Genomic DNA, 22,220 nt, shown 5'->3' with positions numbered 1-22,220 from the left:
TATTGGTAAGAGCCTCTGCTCTATAGAGTTTGGGAGTAGGGAGTTAATCCTTACGTCGGTCCTTTGGATGAGACCGTATAAACCAAAGTACCGTCTCGCAGTAGGTTTTGATTTGAAAAGTCCTTTTCAAAAATCAGAAAAAATGACACAAATGCCTCTTATAAATTATATAAGTGAAGATCGTAATCAGGAAGTGTGAATTCATTTTTTATGCCCCCCTTCGAAGATGGGAGGGCATATTACTTTGCTGCTCTCTGTTGGTCGGTCGGTCTGTCGGTCCACTTAGTTTCCGTTCATTTTCTTCGCAACCGTTGCACATACTGAAATGAAATTTGGTATACAGATATATCACATGAATTTGTTTTGGATACGATCGCCTAATTTTTGACAGAGTTATGTCCCTTGGACTTAGAAAAATTCCAATTATTTGCAGTTTCCGTTCACTTTCTTTGCAGAGGTTGCACATACTGAGATGAAATTTGGTATACAGATTATTCAGATAAATATCTTGGTCAAGTTCTGGTTTGGGTACAGTCGCTCCATTTTTGACAGAGTTGTGCCCTTTTCGACTTAGAAAAATTCCAATTTAGGGGGGGGGGGGCATAAGTGTTTTACAAACATCTCTTGTTCAAGTTAAGTCTTCCAACGGGGAGGGGTTATGCTGTTGCCACAAAGAGGGTCATATTTTTAAATAAAGATAGAGAAAAATCTTTTGAAAAGAAATTGAAGACCAGCAAGGCCATGGTTAATGATGAAAATATGCAATTCCTTTTACGCAAGTTCAGATTCAAGATGAAATGTCTATAGTGTGTCCCTAAGGGGAGGGGAGGGGCTGCAATAGAGGGATAAGGTTCATGTGATAATAAACGCAAATATGTTAGTGTCTTCTACTTAATAGCAAGGTATATTTAACTGTAAGCATCCTTAGGTACTGCAGCTTCAGGTTTCTTCAAATTGGGAATAGGATTTAACCAATGAAAGAGGCAAAGTTTTACATTGGAATATGGGGATTTTTTTTTTAATTCTGCGTTAATACTTTAAGTAAAGTACTGTTAAGATCATGATTAAAATATTTTGTTTTGTCATTGATTGCATATAGATATATAAATATCTTATCGATAAAAAATTGGGGACTCAGGGACATACTGAGTCCATTATTCCTCCAACAGGATATCGTTTTATCAAGAACGGAAGTCCCCTCTTAGCAAAGTAGAAACCTATATTTTGCCACGCACTGAATGACAATAATGTGTATCCGTGTTTTTCTTTTAATTGCTTTTCCACTAATTATTGAAAGATGTAAATGTACAAAATATCATCCAAAAAATACATTGGATAATATTTTAAACTAGGTCAAAGGTTGTAAGAAATTTAAATTTACATGTAGATTTATACATCTGACCTAAGGTTATTGTGTTATCTAGGGAAAAACATCATGTAAAATATTTTTTAACTGATGAGAATTAAAAAGCGAAGATAATGCACAGAAGTTAATCATGCTTAACATGTCATTTATCTTTTCAAATCGTGAATGGAAACTGAAAACATCAGAGTTGGGATCAGGGTATCATGGAGAAGGAACAATCCTGAAGTTGACAACTAGACGGAGAAATCCGTAATCAATAGTAAAATATGTTGACATTGTTGATCCCCTTGAACCATCCACTTACTTTTCAATAGCCTGCTCTATTACAGAATTTGTTCGTTCGAAGAACATAGTAAATATACAGGTGATATTGGTTAATTGTTACATAGACAAGCTTTAGAATTCCGAGAATATTCAATAAGCAATACAAGTCCCCTTCCGATAAGCGTAATTTGGTTCCTCTAAAAAGTTAAAAGGCCGCAATTCGGTTAAAAATCATTGATGCAGAACAAAGCACCAAGTCATTTAAGTTGACTCGAACACACACATGCACAAAACAGTTAAGAAAATCTGCAAGTGTAAGTAAGGAAAGCCGAATCGGAAATCTGGTCTCCCTTTGAAATTAAAAAACACCATATTTCCTCAAAAATCGTCAAAGCAACAATAAAACTGTAACTCTTCATAATTTACTCATGCAAATGTCGTTTTCAGCTCTATATAGACAATCAAGCAAAATGGCGGATTATTTAAGTTTGACAGACTGACATACAGACGAGAATGAAACTCAAGAGTTCCTTCCGATCTCAACGGTAGGGAACTAATAATAAAAGTTGGCAATAGAAGTTTAAAAATCATTTTGACCATAAGATCTAGCTGTTAGTTTGCCAACCGTATCCTTTAACAAGTATTCTAAGACCATTGCATTTCCAATACTATAGTCCCCTGTCGGCAAGTTTAATCCCCAAGTGTAGTTCCACTTTAAAATAAATATATAAAGTTTTTTTTCAATAAAAAATCGTTGAAGCGGAACAAAAACCAGCTTAATGTATTACCTATAAAACTGACTTATTTACCAAAAATCAGCTTTACTGTCTGGAAGCGTTTAGAGAAAAAGTGCAGAAGACTGGAAGTGAAACTGACTGACTGACCTACAGACAGACAGATACACATCTTACGATTTATCATGTTGTATATGAACTAGCAAATGAAAAGTAACACTGACATGTGATCTGAACGTCGTATTTCAACCTTAACACTTAAACTTTGATAGCAAATGTTGATATATCATGTTTTCGTACATATATTAAGAGAGTTGAATTATGACCGTACATTTTTTTTCCATTTATATGCTAAAACTAGCTAGTCTGTAGAATAAAGGAAAATTAAATTAGCCTTTTGTAATAAAATATAAAGATATTGGATGTTATAGTTTGCAATGACCTTTCATTTGCAAAACATTTACTGATAAAATGCATATATGTTTGTCTATTTGTTGCTTTTTAATTTTTTAACCATCTCAACGATCGAAAAGTGCGAATTTCGACCTTTACTCGTCATATACCGCCTTTGAGAAATGAGGCCAGGATTTTTTTGTGCCAGCAACTATACTACTAGGGGACCTCTGTATATACAGGTTAGTTCAAAGGACCGCTATCTACGCAGCACCGTGGATTCGAACCCACATCGCAAGGATAAAATCCGTTATGCTGTGACCTTAAAGCAAACGCTCTAACCACTGCGGTCGCCCGCGTGGCGCAGTGGTTAGAGCGTCTGCTCTAGAGTAGCCAAGTAAAGAGTCGATCCTTACATCGCAGGTTCAAATCCCACTGAGGGACATGGAGACCGGTCCTTCGTTTGAGACCGTATAAACCGAGGTCCCGTGTCGCAGTAGGCACGAAAAAGATCCCTCACTGCCCCTGAGTGTCGAGTATAGGACAAAATTTGTAGCGTTTCCATGAGTCGAGAGGGGCATTAAACAACAAACAATCAACCCATCTATCCACTGCGATAGGGCTTGCAGTTTGGTAGGGCTTGAAATATCTAAGGAATGGACTTTCAATTAGTTTTATAGCTTTTTGGAAATTGACCTACTCTTAAAACATTAACCTGCTCACTAATCCGGAAGATTAAAGTTAAATCATCTGAAGCAACTCTGGTAGTGTGCATCCCATAGTGTATCATCCATGGAATTTCCGCTCAGGTAGACCATAGGCCCTAACTTCTTAATTTTGGACCTACTCAAAAAGTTTAAACCTGATTACTCATCTGGAAATGAAGTCATATCCTGCATCCAAAGCAACTTTGGCGGTGTACATCAGTAAACTTACCTACAGTTACAAAGTTGGTTTGTATAGGCCTTGAAGTTGCTTTCGAATGAACCTACTCAAAAAACCATCACGGTAGTTCATTACATTGCGTGTAATATCGCTCCGTGGTCGGAAGGTCGTGAGTTTGAATTCCGGCTGCGACGACCTAAGTCAAAATAGATAGCAACTGTTCCTTCGCCATACGCTTGGTACTTTGGAGTTGCGGGTTCCTTCGGGTGAGACCTTACAAACTAAGGCATCTTATCACGGCAGACGTTGGCAAGATAAAGATCCCTCAATGCTCAATGGTCCCGAGTGCCGAGTAATAGTATAAATTTAAGTCCTTCACCAGTATATGACAATGTCTCTAAATGAGTGGAAAAAATGGGACGTACAACTTCATACAATCAATAATCTGTAAAATAGGTCAGATCCAGCATCCAAAACAAGTCTAGTAGCGTGCATCCTTACATGTTTCATTCAAGTTTAATCCAAGCAGAGCAAAAGTTTTATTTTAAAAATGAATAAGCTTCAAAAACTTTATATTCACTCATTCCAAAATGTCGCCCACGTGGCCATGGTGCAGTGGCAGAGCGTCAGTATAAAACGAGGTCCCGTGTGGCAGTAGATGGTTGAACGAAAACGATCCCTCACTTCTCAATGGCCCCAGGTACCGAGTATATTTTAAAAAATTGGCAGTCCTTCAAATTAGTGAAAAATTCTCGAGAGGGACGTTAATCAACAAACAACCGAATATTCGAAAATGAAGGTCAGATGCAGTGTTCGATTGATTGTAGGTTGTTTTACGTCCCATTCGAGAATCGTTCACTCAGATAGAGGCGTCACCGGTTAAGGGCTTAACATTTATATCGATACTCGGCAATCAGGTCCACTGAGCAGTGAAGGATCTTTCGTACTAAAAGTTACCGAAACACGGATCTCAGTGTATGCGGTCTCGTGACAAAGTCCCCAGTGACACATTGCATCGGTGGGTTTTTTTTTTAAGTTTCATCCGAAGGACCCGCAACTTTCACTTCAAAGGACCGATCTCTTTATGAAGGGTTCATTGCTATATACCTATTTTTAGCTCAGCTGAAAGCTCAAGAAAGATTTCTGATCACCCGTTGTCCGTCGCCCGTCCGTCTGTAAACTTTTCATATTTTCAACTTCTTCTCAAGAACCACTGGGTCATTTTAACCAAACTTGGTAAAAAGCATGCTTGGATAAAGTGGGGTTTTAAATCGTTAAAATGAAGGGCCTAGTCCCTTACAAGGGAAGATGTACGACTTATCAACAAAAGACAAAAATAAGGTGGATTCATTACCGTCTTCCTTGGAAGACGGTATTGTATAGTTGAAGTTTTTTACAGTCTTCGGACTATGCACTTCCTCTCTTTTGTGATTGGTAGAAATTGCATGATGAGAAAATTTTCAATTATTTCATTGGTTGAAATGCTGTTCAAGGCAAGGGAGATAACTTTCTGATGATCTATTTTTCGTACGACTTAACAATTTTGCAAGATTTCCAATCTTAAAAAAATGACAAAACGAACAACAAAATCAGCAGTAATTATTTCTCAATAACATGATATTTTTTATAGCAATAAATAAAAAGGTCTCTTTAATTTCATTATAGATAAAATTTGATAGTTATTGCTTGCAGGCTTTACAATTTGTTATTATTCTTTTCCCCTGTCTTGTTTGAAGAGAGAATGGGAATCATACCGAGTTTTGCCGTGAAATCTCGGCCAGTTTACGGAGATGACCGAGCGACAACCGTGGTAGGGCTAATGCCCGTAAAAAGCTAATTTAGAAATACAAAATCAAGAAATTCAAAAGAATTATACGGCCTGATAAGTGTAGACCTGTTTACTATTTAAAATTGTTGCTAAAGACGGTAAGCTTTTTTAAAAAGCTCTACTTGTTAAAAATAATCTTCTTCTCAAGAACCACTAGGCCAGAAACGCTGACATTTAGTGAAAGCAACCTGTGGTAGTGTTGATTTTAAATTGTTAAAATCATGACCCCAGGGGGTAGGGCGGGGCAACAATAGGGATTCAAAGTTTTACATGAAATATATAGCAAAAATCTTCTTCTCAAGAACCATTGGGCCAGAAACGCTGAAACCTATGTGGAAGCATCCTTGGATTGTGTACATTCTAAATTGTTAAAATCATGACCCTTGGGTAGGGCGCGGCCACAATAGGGAGTACAAGTTTTACATTGAAATATACAGTGTATACGATTTTTCTTCTTAAATCTTAAATTCTCAAGATCCACTGGGCTAGAAAAGCTGAAACTTTTGTGGAAACATCCTGGGGTAGTTGTTATCGATTTAGTACATCAGTCGCGACTAGAGGCTCGAACCCATGACCTTAAACTTCCGATCAAAGGGCGGGCGCTCTACCAAATAAGCAACCATGACGAAACAAGCCTGGTAGCTGTATCATTCATGCACGTTTGGTCCAAGTGGAGCCAATAATTACTTAAGAATGAACTTACATGCACCCTTAAAACATTAAGGTCCTTAATCCAGCAATGTACTTCTGATCCAGCATACTAAGTTGGCATCCATACTGTATCAGTTTGAGATTCTTGGAGATGAGATCTTCTCCAAAAATTTTAACCTGCTTGAAAACCATTAACCTGCTCCGGAAATATTAACCTTGACATTCTTTAGCTAAATCTGAAACCTTTACTGTAACAACTAAAACTTTGACAGGTACAAGCAAACATGATAGAATAATCTTCTATGCATCTTTGTTTTATGTAGAACATAGAAGCACTTGAAAAAGAAATCCATTTCAAAAACTTGAACCAGGAACGCTGACATCAAGGGCATTTCTTAGCTATTCCAACTTCGTTGAGGTGAGCTAAAAACCGTAATTGAAAAATAGGACGAATCCACTGGACTTATACATGCAGGTCAAAACGTCAGTCAAGAAAAGATGTACCTTACGAAAATATGTCCAATGTATACAAATAAACGTTCTTCTGCTACAAGGCTATCTAGGAAACTAGGAGAGATGTCCAATCAAAACATACAGAGTTCACGTCAAGCATGTAAAATAAGACATGTACAACTTCTCGGTGGAACAATCCTTTGCAGTTCTTTGTTAATAAGTTCGAATTTTAATTTGATTTTAAATTGTGCTTTTTAGCTCTACTGGTCAGAGACCAGAAGAGCTTATGCGATAGTAATGCGTCCGGCGTCCGTCCGTCTGTCTAGCTGTCTGTCTGTCTGTCCGTCTGTCTGTAAACAATTTTTCAAAACGCTACTCCTCCTACAATTTTAGTCTGATTTCAATATAACTTGGCACACAAGTAGACTACACTAAGATACATCGAATAGTGCATCGGTTTTTGATTTCGATGAACGGTGTTGCCATGGTTACTAAAAATAGAATTTTCTCTGAAATTCCTTTAAAACGCTACTCCTTCTACAGTTTTGGTCTGATTTCAATATAACTTGGCACACAAGTTGACTACACTTAGATACATAGAATAGTGCATCGGTTTTTGATTTCGATGAACGGTGTTACCATGGTTACTAAAAATAGAATTTTCTGTGAAATTCCTTTAAAACGCTACTTCTTCTACAGTTTTAGTTTGATTTCAAAAAATAAGTTGGCACACAAGTAGACTACACAAAGATACATAAAATAGTGCAATGGTTTTTTTGATAAGTACAAACCAGTAGAGCTACAGTCTCGACAGAGACTTCTGGTTAATAATACAGGGATCTTTTCCTTCTGATAGTGACAAATGACATTGTATCATCCCTACATCTGGATCAGCAGCAGGGACCAAGGACTCGTCATTTGATTGTTATTGCTACTGTTTGCTGGAATGGTGTCCATAAATTTAGCTGGCTGTCCCGCGCATGTGACACCTATTCTTGACTTCTGTGTCCTAAGCGCTCAGAGGGAAGTTTGCTTCACCTCTCTATAACTAGACAGACGTGTCCTTGATTTGCCCCGTTGACCGTCGTCTGCACAAATGGACAGTGGTCAAGAAGGCATATGTCAAATAAGTGTTGCCAAAAGCTATTCACGTGGTGGTTTATCCAGAGTTCGACAGATAGGAGAAAACATAATGCAATCTTAAAAAAATGAAACTTGAAAAACTTGTTGACTAATTAAACAGGCGTGTTACAAAAATGATTTGAATGTTTGCAATTGCAGCTCCATTAACAAACGTCACGCCATATTTTCGTCTGATGAGTACGGGACAAAAAGTATCCTATGTGTTTTAAATGTATATTGTTTAAACTAGGTTTAGCTTGAAGTAAGGGCACTTATGAATATCACAAAATTTGACATTACAACTATTGTGTCAGTAGGGTAATGCTAAATAAAGCAAGCGAAGGCCATGACATACATCTTACTACAATAGTGTGTAGCTCTGGCAAGGTGCCAGGGGCCGGATCATTTGTCTTGGCCGTGCTTGTTATAGCGGGTAGGAGGTAGATAAGGCTATTTGTTGTCGTTATGAATGAAGAGAATATGGGACATCTGATCGTGATCAATACTATTACGTTGCAAATTTTGGATATATATATTATTTTAGTATTTCACGGGGTCCACGTGGTTCCAGTTTGGCGTGTTGAGAGTCGTGCTTGTATTCCAAATATTGAGTCAACATTTTGCATTAAAGAATACTGTATTTTACCAACGTTTACAATGCCTGAGATGAAAATAAAAAGTTTAACAAGTAAAGAAATAAAACATTTTGTAAATAATAAAAAAAAAAATGAAAGCGTATTTTGCAAGTCTCTTGTTTCGATATTGACACCTACAATATGACTTTGACATTGTTGTTAACTTGTTTTACGTCGTGTGAAATACTTTTGAAAAGTTTGCCTTCATTCAAACAGCGCTGTACGTCAAGGACAGAGAAACTGGTTTACAGAGTCACAATGAATGCACACCTCTTACAAAATCATTCTACTTTTCCATGCTCGGAGGAATCTAGGAATTTTTATTATAACTTTATAAATACTATGCATCATCTCTTTTCCCTACTTTTAATGACCCATAAACAAATAGGTTTGTCAAGTCCTACATATATAATTATATAGTAAAAATTCCTTTTGTAGTATCTAATTTTTTTTTAAAGGACGTAAAATACATTGTTAGGCCTCTATGTTATACTTCATAATCTATTTATAATGTTTATGGAAATAACCAATAAAACGGTTCACAGCAGAAAGGTGTTAAAGCATGATTTTTACAACTGATAAAATTTCCATTGCAATATGCTACAAAGTTTCATATTATGGTACTGAAAATTTTACAAGAGCGTTGGAGGAAAATATTCATCTAAACCATTAAAATCTCTATTCCACGATACTAATTTGAACTATACAGTACAAATACCTGAAATTCATGTACAGTTACAATTTCAATTAACAGACTCGAGATAATAGTTCTTTCAAGTGATCATCTTGATAAACAAAATCATGCAAATCAAATTTGAAATGAATAAGCAGATGAAGCTTCTTCAGATAAAAAAAAAATTGCAAAAGTCATATTTACAATTTATTCTGCGATTCTAGGATCCTTTGATCCTTTTCTTTTAGTATATATGCGAATTGGTATATCTAAGAAAGCTTTGTAAAGCACAGTAACTTACATTGCGTTCGTGCGTAATTGAAAAGGTGGTGCAAGTCCTACATTTAAGATCAGCGAGATATAGGCCAACGTTTAGCAAAGATCAACTATTCTTTGAAGAAGTGCTTGTTAAATGGTAGGTTTCTATAAACCCTTCTATAACTCTAATGAATATACATTTTCCTTTCATTTACTTATACATTTAGTTACATTGTTAATCAAGAATGTATTACCTTTTTAACTGGAGTAGGTATAATTATCATACCGGTAATACATCTTCTAAATATATGTATACATGACCACTTTTTCCCTTGACTCTAAGTCGGTCGTGGTATTTCTCATTAACTTTTTATTGAGATGATTTTTTAGATTTTTCGATTAATTGCTTCAGCATTTTCTGAGCAGGATGCAAAAGTGAACATTTCTATTTAAGGTGAAGCAATTTCAACTTTCTTTGAAAAAAAAAGTGTCGTAACATCCCGAAAACATTTATAGGCTAATCAAATTGTAGTTTAAGAAAATTAGACGATATTTGATAAGCAATTCGGTCATGTGTTCACAAAACTTTAGACGATTACTTAGGAATGCCGATCATTCATTTTATCTCCTGCCGTAAAATTCGGTCGCACATTAATAAGTACAAATATGCCAAGGGAAGCACAGCCCAGAATTTCCGCCGAGCGACGCGCAACAATGCAAACTCGGGCTTGTTCAAGGTCACAACATCAAATGAACCTCGTGGTTGGACTGGCATTCTTTAGCTATATACTGCCTTCCCTGGGATCCTTTGAAGTGTTCCCAAATAACCCGGTCATTGGGCTAACGCATTTTGGGGGGTTACATCACAGAAATTCCATATCTTCATTTTTTTGTTTACTTCAAAAACATTTTGTACGAAATAAATATCATGTTTACGAGCAGCTGCATGTATTTTACAAGTCGACCAATAAGACGAAAGTTGAATGCATTCATTGATCAACTGTATCACAAATCTACAAGCAAGGTCTTTCAGTCGAACATAAAATTTGTCTTCGGTTTGAGGAGTAAATTGATTCGTTGATTAATTTATACTTTGCTTAAGGTACTTGTTTACTCACGATATTTTAACAACAACGGGTCGCCATACTTAAAAATGTCGTAAAATTAACAAAATGTGTAAATGAATAGTTTTGTATTTAAAACTATAGTTTAGAGTAAAACATTACATAAATAACCAACATTTATGTCTATGTTACTCTAATATTTACAATCCATCGAAAATATACTGTTTACGACATATGCCGTATCAGCGCGGTAAAATGTAAACAATCGTCTGTCAATGCATGAGACTGCACTGACATGTATGACTATGGCACACTGGAAAAAGCAAGGCTTTTCCAAGAAAACGTCACAGTACAGGAAGAATTCTCAGATTCTGAAAAACCGTTGGGCAGAAAATAAGATTAATTTAGATCATGATTACGATGTGAGTCGAGCTGTGGGGGATGAGACTGGAGAAGATCATCATGATGACAATTACGTACCAGAACCGGCAGGTAGAGACGTCTCCGTCTCCTTCAACGACCCAGAAAATTCCAGGTAAAGATGAAGACTATATAGAATCTCTTAATGATAATATTCTGTAGTTTTAAATATGCGTAAATCTTTCGTAACGAATTATCGTTGCCTACTGTACATGAAATAATAAACACTGATTTATAAAGAGATCGAGGAATATAACCAAGTCCATCAGCTGCTAATCCGACGTACAATGTCAGTAACATGTAACCTATGCTATCAATAGCTACGTAGGTATTTAAACCTACCCAAAGTAACAATTTTTACCTACTTTTGGTATTATCTATATTTTGTGGTGAAATGACTGAACGACGCAACATGTTTTATATATATTAATTAATACCATCATTTTTGATACAGTCACACTAATGATGAATAAGACAAAATTTTGACCAAAAATTGATTACTTTCTGAATCGGAAATTTTACCTTAGTTTCTATGCAAAATTGATCATATACAGTCAATTCTCGAATTATCGCCATTCGATTCATCGCCATTTTCGCAATACCGCCATGATTTCCCAAGAACGTTTTTCCTGCTATATAAAATTCTCTTTATAACGCCAAATTCGCATACCGCCATCCGCCACCCTGTTTTCAAAACAAACGTCCATTTTAAGTGTCAATTATCTCGATATACCGCCACAGGTGCGTGCGGTCAGTGAAGCGCGGCTAATTGGTTGACGCTATCCCTGTTGTAAAGCATGCAAAGCCAGACAAGGTACACGCAATTAAATAATTAAATTAGAATTAAATGAACAAATAATTTTAACATGAACTGTTACAATGATTTTGTTCTGTTGTTTTGTTAAAAAATTATTTTATCACGGCTTCGCCACGAAAGCGGTAGTTGTGAAAGTACGCCTAATACGATATTATTTTGATGATCTCTGCTTTAAACAATGCAAAGTTTGCTTAAAAATTAATAAACGGTATGAATTGTGAACGTTTCACTAACAATAAATATAAACAATAAATTTATTCAAGAAACCATTTTACGTACTGTCAGCAAAATATCACGAAGATCAACAAGTTTTTTCTTTCAATATCAGACGTGCCGATTTACATGTACATAGATGCACATGTACTTGTCTTTATTTCATAACTGCATATTTTGTTTTTAAAAAGTTGTACATAAAGAATTACTTGAAGTATTTTAAAAAATTTAGAAATATGTTTTATATACATGTACATGTAATTATAAGAATAGAAACGTTTTATGGTATTTCTAAGAACGGTAACTCTATTTCTTGTTTCCTAAAAGATGGGAAATTCAAATCATCGCCAAATTCGTTATACCGCCATGATTTCTAAATTACAAAAGGTGGCGGTTTATCGAGAATTAACTGTACAAAGTAATCATTTTTGGTCAAATTTTTGTCTTGTCCATCATCAGTGTGTCTGTTAGTGTATCAGGAAATTCAGTGCTGACCATGTTGTGCCATTCATGCATTTGGCCACAAAATGCAAGTAAAACAGAAAGTAGGTAAAAATAACTACTTTGTGTAGGTTTAAATATCTACGTAGCTATTAATAGGTAGAAGTAGTCTGTGGGCTGGTCAATTTTATTGCATGATCAATGCACAATTGTTACAATGTATAAGTGATCATTCACATTGTTTTCTTTTTACGAGTATTTCAAAGTAAAGGGTAAGAGATCATTTGTAAAAGTCTAGGTTATGAGGTTTATGAACAAAATCGCTGTGGACCTTACAACAGATTGTTATTTCAAAGCAACATTTTTGTCAATTGAAGCTGTCAATTTGACCAGTTGCCTGTTCATAGGAAAAAAACTGCAATGAACTTTAAAGTTAATCCAAATAACACTTATTTTGCTTAATTAAGATATGACACTGCATGGAGAGAAGGGAGAAGGGTGGTGGAACTTGGGGTATTGGCAGATGGGCTCTCGGGTTGTGGAGTTTGTGGCATACCTCTCCATCTTTCACATACCTTGGGGATACTAACTTGTGGCTTGGGTTCATTCCTGAAAGTCCAGTGCCAGAATACAGCGTGCCATCATGTAAATAAAATAGCCACTGGAAAGCGACATGGAAAAATATGGGATGCAAATACCAAGCTTGCCACAGGTACATATTTTGTATTAATTTTTCAATTACAGAACATGTATATTATGAACCAGATTAATATCCTGTCATAAATTTGTTTTATTTTTCATAAATGCATCTGAATTATATATTTTTAGGAATGGTGCATACAGGTATGGGGCCATCTCAAGTGAATACCTTCCTAACATCATTGAATATCCCCCCTATCAGTTCCCGAACTCTGCAGAACAGACAAAATGAAACAGGAACAGTGATGGAGAAAATTGCAGAGGAAAGCACCAGACGCAGCCTTGACGATGAAATTCAGGCAACCATAGAGTATGTACATACAGAAAAGAACTCACTTAGTAGGAATATTTATAGTGAATTCACGGATAAAGTGAAGTTTTTTGTGTTCCCAGCAAAAATTCTTCACATTTTTAAAATAAAATTATATGTGGTTATAAGGAACTCTAATGTAACAAATTTACAGATATATTGAACTGAATTTATTTTCGGCAATTCATAATGAAAACATATCAATAGAATGTTTTGTAACAATTATTTCCTTACATATTCAGTAAAAATACCCAAAGGAAAATGTGTAAATTAATTGTCAATTTTTTTTTTTACATTCATGTAAGTTTTTTATACTGACATAACCAATAATGGATATATTCATAGGTCTCCAGGACTTTGCTATAACCAAGTTTTACTGTATTTCTATTCTGAGACTCATATAGTACATATATATGCATCTTTTGCATTTTACATTTAAGAAGTAAATCATAATTTTCACATTTAAAAAGTATAGATTTAAAGGGATTAACCTCAATCAAGTTGGAAAAAAAAACTCGCTTCATGTTTCTGATAGCTTCCTTATGATTTTTAAGGTGTGAAGGTACAGACGAGCTAACGGTCAGTGTCGACGCAGGTTGGCAGAAACGAGGCAGTGGGCGATCCTTTGACAGCCTCTCTGGTATGTTGTGCATTTTTTTTGTGCATTTATGCCTAGATTGATAGATCAGGGGCGTATACTGTTTTTAGCTCACCTGAGCCAAAGGCTCAAGTGAGCTTTTCTTATCAAAATTTGTCCGTCGTCTGACATTGTTGTTGTCGTCGTCGTTGTCGTAAACTTTTCACATTTTCATCTTCTTCACAAGAACCACCGGGCCAATTTTAACCAAACTTGCTACAAAGTATCCTGGGGTAAAGAGGATTCAACTTGTTCAAATGAAGGGCCACGCCCTTTTCCAAGGGGAGATAATCATGAAATAGAGAAAAAATAATGGCATTTTTAAAAAATCTTCTTCTCAAGAACCACTAGGCTAGGAAAAATGAAACTCATGTGGAATCATCCTTCGATGGTGTAGATTCAAATTTGTTTAAATCATGACCCCCAGGGGTAGGGTGGGGCCAAATGACCGATAAAAGTTTTACATAGGAATATAATGGGAAACCTTTTAAAATCTTCTTTTCAAGTACTTCAAAGCCATGCTTAGTTATATTTATAGGGAATCATCCTCAGGTAGTGTAGATTCTAGTTTGTTCAAATCATGACCCCCTGGGGGGTTAATTTTCAAGCCCCCTCCCCCCCCCCCACCCTAGTAAACTTTCAGTTCTGATCTGATATGTGCTTTTTCCAAGCCAATTGCTCAGGTGAGCGATGTGGCCCCTGGGCCTCTTGTCCTGTACGTCTGTTTTTGTCTGTCTGTTGTAAACTTAAACCTTCGCCATAACTTTCACATTTGGTATGCATACTCCACTTCATGTAATTACGCTCTTTCAAACGACACCTAGGTCATTGATGTGACCTTGACTGGGCAATAAGCTTTTTCAAACTTTTGCCATAACTTGAACCATAGGAGATCGAGATTTCATATTTGGTATGCATACCTCACTAATTAAGCTCTTTCAAATGACATCAAGGCCAATAACCTTGTTTCCTTGACTTATGACCTGTATGCTAAAAATAGTTTTTTGGAACTTTGTTGCCACTGGGCACATAGTGTTTCACAAACACAACTTTTTTCTTTTAATAGGAGTTGAATGTGTAACAAAGTAAAAATCCAAATGTTTTATAATATATTTTTGAATAAATATATTTCTTAACATATATGAATATAACAGATTTATTCCTTTGATAACTGAATCTGCATAACTTTTTATTTGAAACATATTTTTAGGTCATTGCTCCATGATTGGATCCCAGACAGGCAAAGTCATTGACTATGAAATTAGAACAAAATGTTGCAAAATTTGTGAGAGTGCCACAAGAAATGGAAATGACCCCAAAGATCATGACTGCCGAAAAAACTGGGAAGGTATGTTATTCTCTCAGAAAGAGAAATGGCCCACTTATCCCTTTCCCTCTATTCTCACCTTAACTAAAAACTTGTTATGCAAATGCATGTACTTTAAACTGCTTGAAAGCACTTGAGAAAAACATTTAGCAAGCAAATTAATTTTGTGCGAGACATGACAATCAATACAACCCATGAGTATGGTGTCCAGATAGGCCCTTTAGATACAAAAGCTCACCAGTGATTTAAGAAAAGCAGGCTTTTGCACTTACAAACAAACAACAAATCAAATGAGCACAACTTTAAATAACACCAACAGGCAACATGCCATCACACTTAAATAACCTAAAAAAAATATTGTAAAACAACAGCATCCTAGAATATAGGATATATATTATAAGTAAAAGTAAATAAAAATGAAAAGTTATTGAGCAAAGTTAGGTTTTCACACTATATTTGTTAGAAAAAATAAAGGAAATTCATTTAATTAACCACCAGATATAACTTAAATTTTTAGATATGATATCTTAAGCTGTCAACAATCAGTCTCATACATTTTAATTTTGAAATGTGATCATTTTTATACATCTCAATTTAGCTTTAACATTTCTATATAGGAAGCTCTAAAGCAATGGAAAAGGATATGGTGGCTAAAATGGTCTCCAGAAAAGTGGAAGAAGGGGTGAACATAACGAATGTGGTTGCAGATGAGGACACCACTACCTTTTGTCATTTGAGAAATGTCCACTCAAACATTACAAAGATTAGTGATAAAAACCATATAAGGAAAATTTTCACTTCAAATTTGTATGGTTTGCAACCAAAACACAGATCACTGAGTACTAAAGTTATTCGGTACTTTGTAAAATGTTTTAACTACATGTCACAAAACCAAGGAAATACAGAGGGGGTACAGAGAGGGTTGGAAGCATTAAGCAGGCACCCTTTTGGTGATCACAGCGCTTGCAATGAATCTTGGTGTTCCCATATCAGCAATCCGAAACAGAAATATTCTGCTTTGCCATATGGAAAACCACTCAAGGACAGCCATCTTCAAGAGTCCATTCAACTCATCTGCTCCAAGCTGCTGAAGGACACTTCCAAACTTTCAAGATTAGGAAGTACACAAGCAAATGAAGCGTTCAACAAAGCTGTCTCCCTAAAAGCTCCCAAGAATCATCACTTTGGTGGATCTGCAAGTCTCAGTTACAGAGTTGCAGCAAGTGTTGCAGAGAAAAATGCAGGGCAGAAATATCTGATTGAGGTAAGTCATAATTATAGTTATGCAGTTGTCTGATGATGACAAATAACAATTCATATTCTGTAGAAGTACTTTTTTCAGCGTGGTTTTAATGTACACTATGATTGCCGTCACAAAGAGGTAGAGCCAAGTTATGCATAAATGGCCCTGTACTTATATCAAATAATTAACTATCACCCTCTTTCCCATTTTATATGTCAAAATAAAGTAGACACTTGGTGCTTTCATGTTGTATAATGGAATTTCGTTTTGAGAATCCAAATATTTGAAAACAGGCTTTGAGAAATTGCAATGTTCTTGAAATTTGCAGAAAATATGCGTATTTGACTACCTTCAGCAAAGAATTTAAATATGAGCACAGCCCACGATCCAAAAAATAAAACATGTTATTTGATCTTCAGAAACAGAGCTTTCATTATGTATTTGCATATTTTGGATCAGAGGTTGTGCTCTATATGAAATATTGAAAAAATTCCTCAATTTTAGGCCATTTTTAAAGGAATTTACACAATATGAGGAAAATGACGCATTTGATGACGTCATAATCAATTGACTAGATGAAAAATTACGTCACGATTAATAGACACATGATCACCAACATTCCAAGTAATAAATACTACACTTGCAACCTAAACTGAGAGGTTTCGATTTTTCAGAAATCCTCAGGGCCAAATAAGGCCCAACATGGCTCTTGCTCTTTAAACAGAAATTTGTCCAAGCGTACTTAATATGAATATAAGAAATATAGTGAAAATCTAGAAAAACGACATAATTTTTTACCTGCGAAAATTGAGATTTCGCAGAATTATGACCCCATGGAAAAAATTATGTCTACAGTATTAAAGATTAAGGTCACAAGTGAATCAGTGATATACTAGTAAATTTATTGAGCTTTGGCATTATAACATGTTGATAATTTTAATAGGTGAACAGAGGAGTTGGTCTCTCCCCAGGAAGACACACAAGAAAATTCTGTTACTTGCGGGATTCTCAATCAAGAAAAAGAAAAGCCATTGCCAGAACAAAGACTGCAAAAAGGAAAAGAATGCAGTTGAAAGCCAAGAAGTAAGTTTTTAAATCAAAAGCTATTATAAGTTATGTATACAGGGAAATTTTGGCTCATTGAATTTTCACCCCTTTCGCCCTCTTCTTCATTGGCCGAATTTAAAACGGGGTGATTTCAAATTACACAGCATAATTTCTAAAACAGAACTATGACTGGTTGAATGGAAAATGGAGCAAAATTATTTGCAAGTGCAAAACAGCAAAAAATAACCCTGTGTACAGAATTACGTACTCCACCTCCAACCTCTTTGTGGGGTTTGATTGTGTTGGACTCCGCTGTTTGTCATATACCTGGAGCTTTGTCTTAATTTTGTAAGGTATTCATAACGATATTATTAAATGTTGACAAAACAAAATTGGTTGTGCATTTCATGCATACTCAAATATTTTAACTTTGCTCATTTTGTAAAGTTTTGAAAATTAATTTTGTTTTGAGGGTTCAAATACTAGTTGTTCAGTTATAGATTTTCAAAATTGTATTGTCTTTGCAGAGTCCAGACTACAGTATGTAAAGAGATAAGAGAGGGCCCAACATATCAGTCTGGGGTTGGAATCTCTGATTCCAATGTTGTAGTTGATGAAATTCCACCACCCTCATCTGAACCACAACAGCAGAGTTTGTCAACCAAAGACAAAAAATTTGTCTTTTTTGACCTGGAAACAACAGGACTTGGTATTGATGAATTTTATTTCTCTAAACTAAATTTGTACAATTGGTTTTATGGAAAACTTAAAAAAAAAGTTGTCTTATCTAATTTATAAAATATGAAAGAAAGCCAATGCTGATTTTGGTACAAAAAATTAAAAAGATAATGAATGCTATTGTAGATTTTGGTAGTTTTTTTTTGTAATAAATGTTTTTTTTTTATTTCAGCGAGAACATCACACATTCTACAGGTGGCTGCCATTTGTGGGAAGGAGACATTTTCTTCCTATGTAATGCCTAAGAAGCCAATTACACCCTCTGCCTCCACAATTACCGGCCTAAAGCTGGATAATGGAACCCTCTATCACCATGAGAGAAGAGTCAATGCTGTTTCAATTTCCAATGCACTTGGCTCTTTTTTAAGCTTTATTGAGAAGCAAGGCAATGTTATTTTAGTTGGCCACAATATCAAAAGTTTTGATGTTCATGTTCTTTTTCAAGCTCTAGATTCTTGTTCGCTATTGGATCGAATGTCAAAATGTGTACAAGGTTTTTTAGATACTAGATTTCTATTCAAACTTGTCCATCCAAATTTGTGTTCATATAGCCAGCAATATTTATCAGAAGTGCTACTAAAATGTACTTACAATGCACATGATGCTGTAGAGGATGTTTTAGCTTTGCAGAGGTTATTTGACACTGTTCATTTTTGTGATGGCGAACATTCATCTTGTACATTTACATTTCAGTATGCTTTGAGTGTCCATAACTACCAGAAGGTTGTAGATAGAAACATTCCATCCTTACAAGGTTTGATTGATAAAAATGTTTTGAGTGTCAGAATGGCAAAGAAGGTGGCAGGTAGTGGCCTAAACTATGAATGTCTCAGATTAGCACATTCTAGAAGTCCTGATGGCATTTATAATCTATTCACTGAGCTGTGTGACAACAAATCTGTCAGAGTTACGAAGTGCAAGAAAATTATTGATAATGTTACCCAGTTTTTCATGTCTTCAAACGAAAGTTAAATGATCACTAGATGTATATTTTCTGGAGTTTTGCTTCTTGTACTTTGCTCACAAACATTGAGGTCATATTGTGCAAAATTCATGAAAGAAGTTGATCATTAGTTTTGTCTTGAAATGGATGATGTTGAGTCATATAAGAAATAGTACATTCTATCTTTTACTTTGTTCATGCATTAATTCATTTTTGATTTATTAATCATTACATTTATTGCATGTAAATTTAATTTATTTTAACTAAATGATTCAAAAATTAATTTTAAATTATATTGAGTGTACTGGTTTTTTCATACACGGCGTGTGTATTGCAGAATTTTGTATGATCTCTTGGTTTTGCTATGATTTAAATCGAGAATGTGTAGAATATGGGACAAGGGATTGTAATTAAGTTTGTTTCCCTTACTTTCCTAGAATAATGTCCATAAACTATTTTTGAAGTTAAAAAAATCACACCGAGTTGACATGAAAAGATTTTGTCAAGCAATTCAACTTCTTTTTATTACACATTATAAGGAGAAATAATGGAATATCACATGAAATTGAAAAATAACAGAGGAAATTCAGGTTAATTGTAATAAAATATCTCAAAATTTTTATCATTGACACCCACTTTGTGATTTATTTTTATTTATTTCAGGGTGATTTCTGTATTTATAAAACAATTAATAAGAGTTATCATCAGCCAAATTTTTAGAATATTTGAATGAAAAAAGGTTTATTTATTTGCATAAAATGTCATGAAATGGAGGAAATTCAGGTTATTTGTAACAAAATATCTCAGAATTTTGGTCATTTACACCCACTTTGTGATTTATTTTTATTTTTTAGAAGATGTTCTCTGTATGTATAAAACAACCAATAAGAGTTATCATCAGCCAAATTTTTAGAATATTTGAATGAAAAAAGGTTTATTTATATGCATAAAATGTCATGAAACAGAGGAAATTCAGGTTATTTGTAACAAAATATCTCAAAATTTTGATCATTGACACCCACTTTGAGATTTATTTTTATTTATTTCAGGGTGATTTCTGTATTTATAAAACAATTAATAAGAGTTATCATCAGCCAAATTTTTAGAATATTTGAATGAAAAAAGGTTTATTTATTTGCATAAAATGTCATGAAATGGAGGAAATTCAGGTTATTTGTAACAAAATATCTCAGAATTTTGGTCATTTACACCCACTTTGTGATTTATTTTTATTTTTTAGAAGATGTTCTCTGTATGTATAAAACAACCAATAAGAGTTATCATCAGCCAAATTTTTAGAATATTTGAATGAAAAAAGGTTTATTTATATGCATAAAATGTCATGAAACAGAGGAAATTCAGGTTATTTGTAACAAAATATCTCAAAATTTTGATCATTGACACCCACTTTGAGATTAATTTTTATGTCTTAGAAAATGTTCTCTGTATGTATAAAACAACCAATCAGAGTTATCATCAGCCAAATTTTTAGAATATTTGAATGAAAAAAGGATTATTTTTATGCATAAAATGTCATGAAACGGAGGAAATTCAGGTTATTTGTAACAAAATATCTCAAAATTTTGATCATTGACACCCACTTTGTGATTAATTTTTATTTCTTATAAGATGTTCTCTGTTTGTATAAAACAACCAATAAGAGTTATCATCAGCCAAATTTTTAGAATATTTGAATGAAAAAAGGTTTATTTTCATGCATAAAATGTCATTGAACAGAGGAAATTCGGGTTACAGAAAATAAAAACGTAATTGATTTCTGTAATAGTTTTGTTGTTATTTTTAAGATAACACCTTGATTAATAAATTACTATGGTAGAATGTTTCAATTACATGCTCGCAAGAAAAATTTTAGTAAAAGATTGAAGTAACCTTAAAAAATCCATATTTACAATGGTGAATTCATGCTTTGATTTCATTGGCTAATAGTAAAAAAAGTAGGTCATTGACCTACATGTTTTAAAGTAGATTTTGTCAATACATACGTGTGTCTTGCTGATTTAATAGACGAGTTTTAATTATCATCAGTAGATTTTTTTTTCCTTCTGAGTAAACAAGTACCTTAACCTGTTGTACATTATACCGACAATGTGGCAAAAATACGTGTATGGGAAACATTAGAATAATAAAATATTACGATAATTCATGTGACGTGTTTATAAAATTCATTAAATAACGTACTTTTGTTCAACTTAAATAAAAGTGGAACCGTGTTTTTAACATCTTGACGTGTAAAATTTGTTCATAAGAAAAGAAAAGCACTTCTAATAGATGCTCATCAAGATAAAGTCTGGCTTTATGTCATTTATGAATGTTTTTGTCCCAAGTTGTTTTGCACAATTGATTTTATTCATCGCGAAAGTACAGCCTATGCTTGCAGCAGTCCGTTCTGCACTACGCGTTAATCCATTGCAGGATCTGCTCTTCGTCATTGATTACGATGAAGCTTTAAAAAGCCAATCGCTGTCCTTGTATCAAGTATTGATCGCGTCACAAATAGCTGGTACAAAGAAATAGGTTAATTCATTTTTTCCATCAGTGCAAGTATGGCCCTGGTGTTCTCTGCACTTTACAAGGTTATTTCGGGATAATTGAACATAAAAATCGACAAAATATTCATGCACTGCAAAAATTCGAACAGCGAGATATTTATAAGTGCCCGTTTTGGCTATGTTGCACCAAAGGCATTTCGTATGACGTCATAAAATTCTATTGTGCCTGATTTCCATTTAGAATTCTTATGTTTCAGTTGACTGTATATTTTTGATTACCCACCAATGACTTTATTTGGTTGTTGAATTTATATAAGTTTTGGTAACGGGTTACGTGGGTGGTGCATACCGCTAAAGGCTTTTCATACATATTTTAATCATAAAACTCTTTCCTACGAAAAACTCGGTGAATTATGAATATCGCTATATCGTTAATAGCGACTGGATTTTCATTCAGTTATTGAATAGTCGTGAACTAATTTAACAAGTGGGTACCTTCTGTAGCTGCAGGGAATAGTTACCAAACTCGGAAATCGACGTTTGATCTTG

The 22,220-nt window shown here is 34.6% G+C and overlaps 1 protein-coding gene across 1 annotated transcript; it reads left to right on the top strand.

The window, feature by feature from the left end:
* Positions 1-10,377: 10,377 nt before the first annotated feature.
* LOC134242940 (uncharacterized) lies at positions 10,378-20,229 on the top strand. Its single transcript, XM_062725141.1, has 9 exons — positions 10,378-10,861; positions 12,685-12,929; positions 13,046-13,226; positions 13,781-13,866; positions 15,074-15,211; positions 15,808-16,454; positions 17,377-17,516; positions 18,008-18,189; positions 18,391-20,229. Exons 1-9 carry the CDS (start codon positions 10,602-10,604, stop codon positions 19,188-19,190), a joined length of 2,679 nt encoding a protein of 892 aa, XP_062581125.1. The 5' UTR covers positions 10,378-10,601; the 3' UTR covers positions 19,191-20,229.
* The last annotated feature ends 1,991 nt before the right edge of the window (positions 20,230-22,220 follow it).

Source organism: Saccostrea cucullata, unplaced genomic scaffold, assembly GCF_032062105.1.
Source record: "Saccostrea cucullata isolate Sc308-1 unplaced genomic scaffold, CSIRO_AGI_Scuc_v1 ctg128, whole genome shotgun sequence".
Lineage (NCBI taxonomy): Eukaryota > Metazoa > Mollusca > Bivalvia > Ostreida > Ostreidae > Saccostrea > Saccostrea cuccullata.
This window is presented reverse-complemented; position numbering and strand designations above follow the sequence as displayed.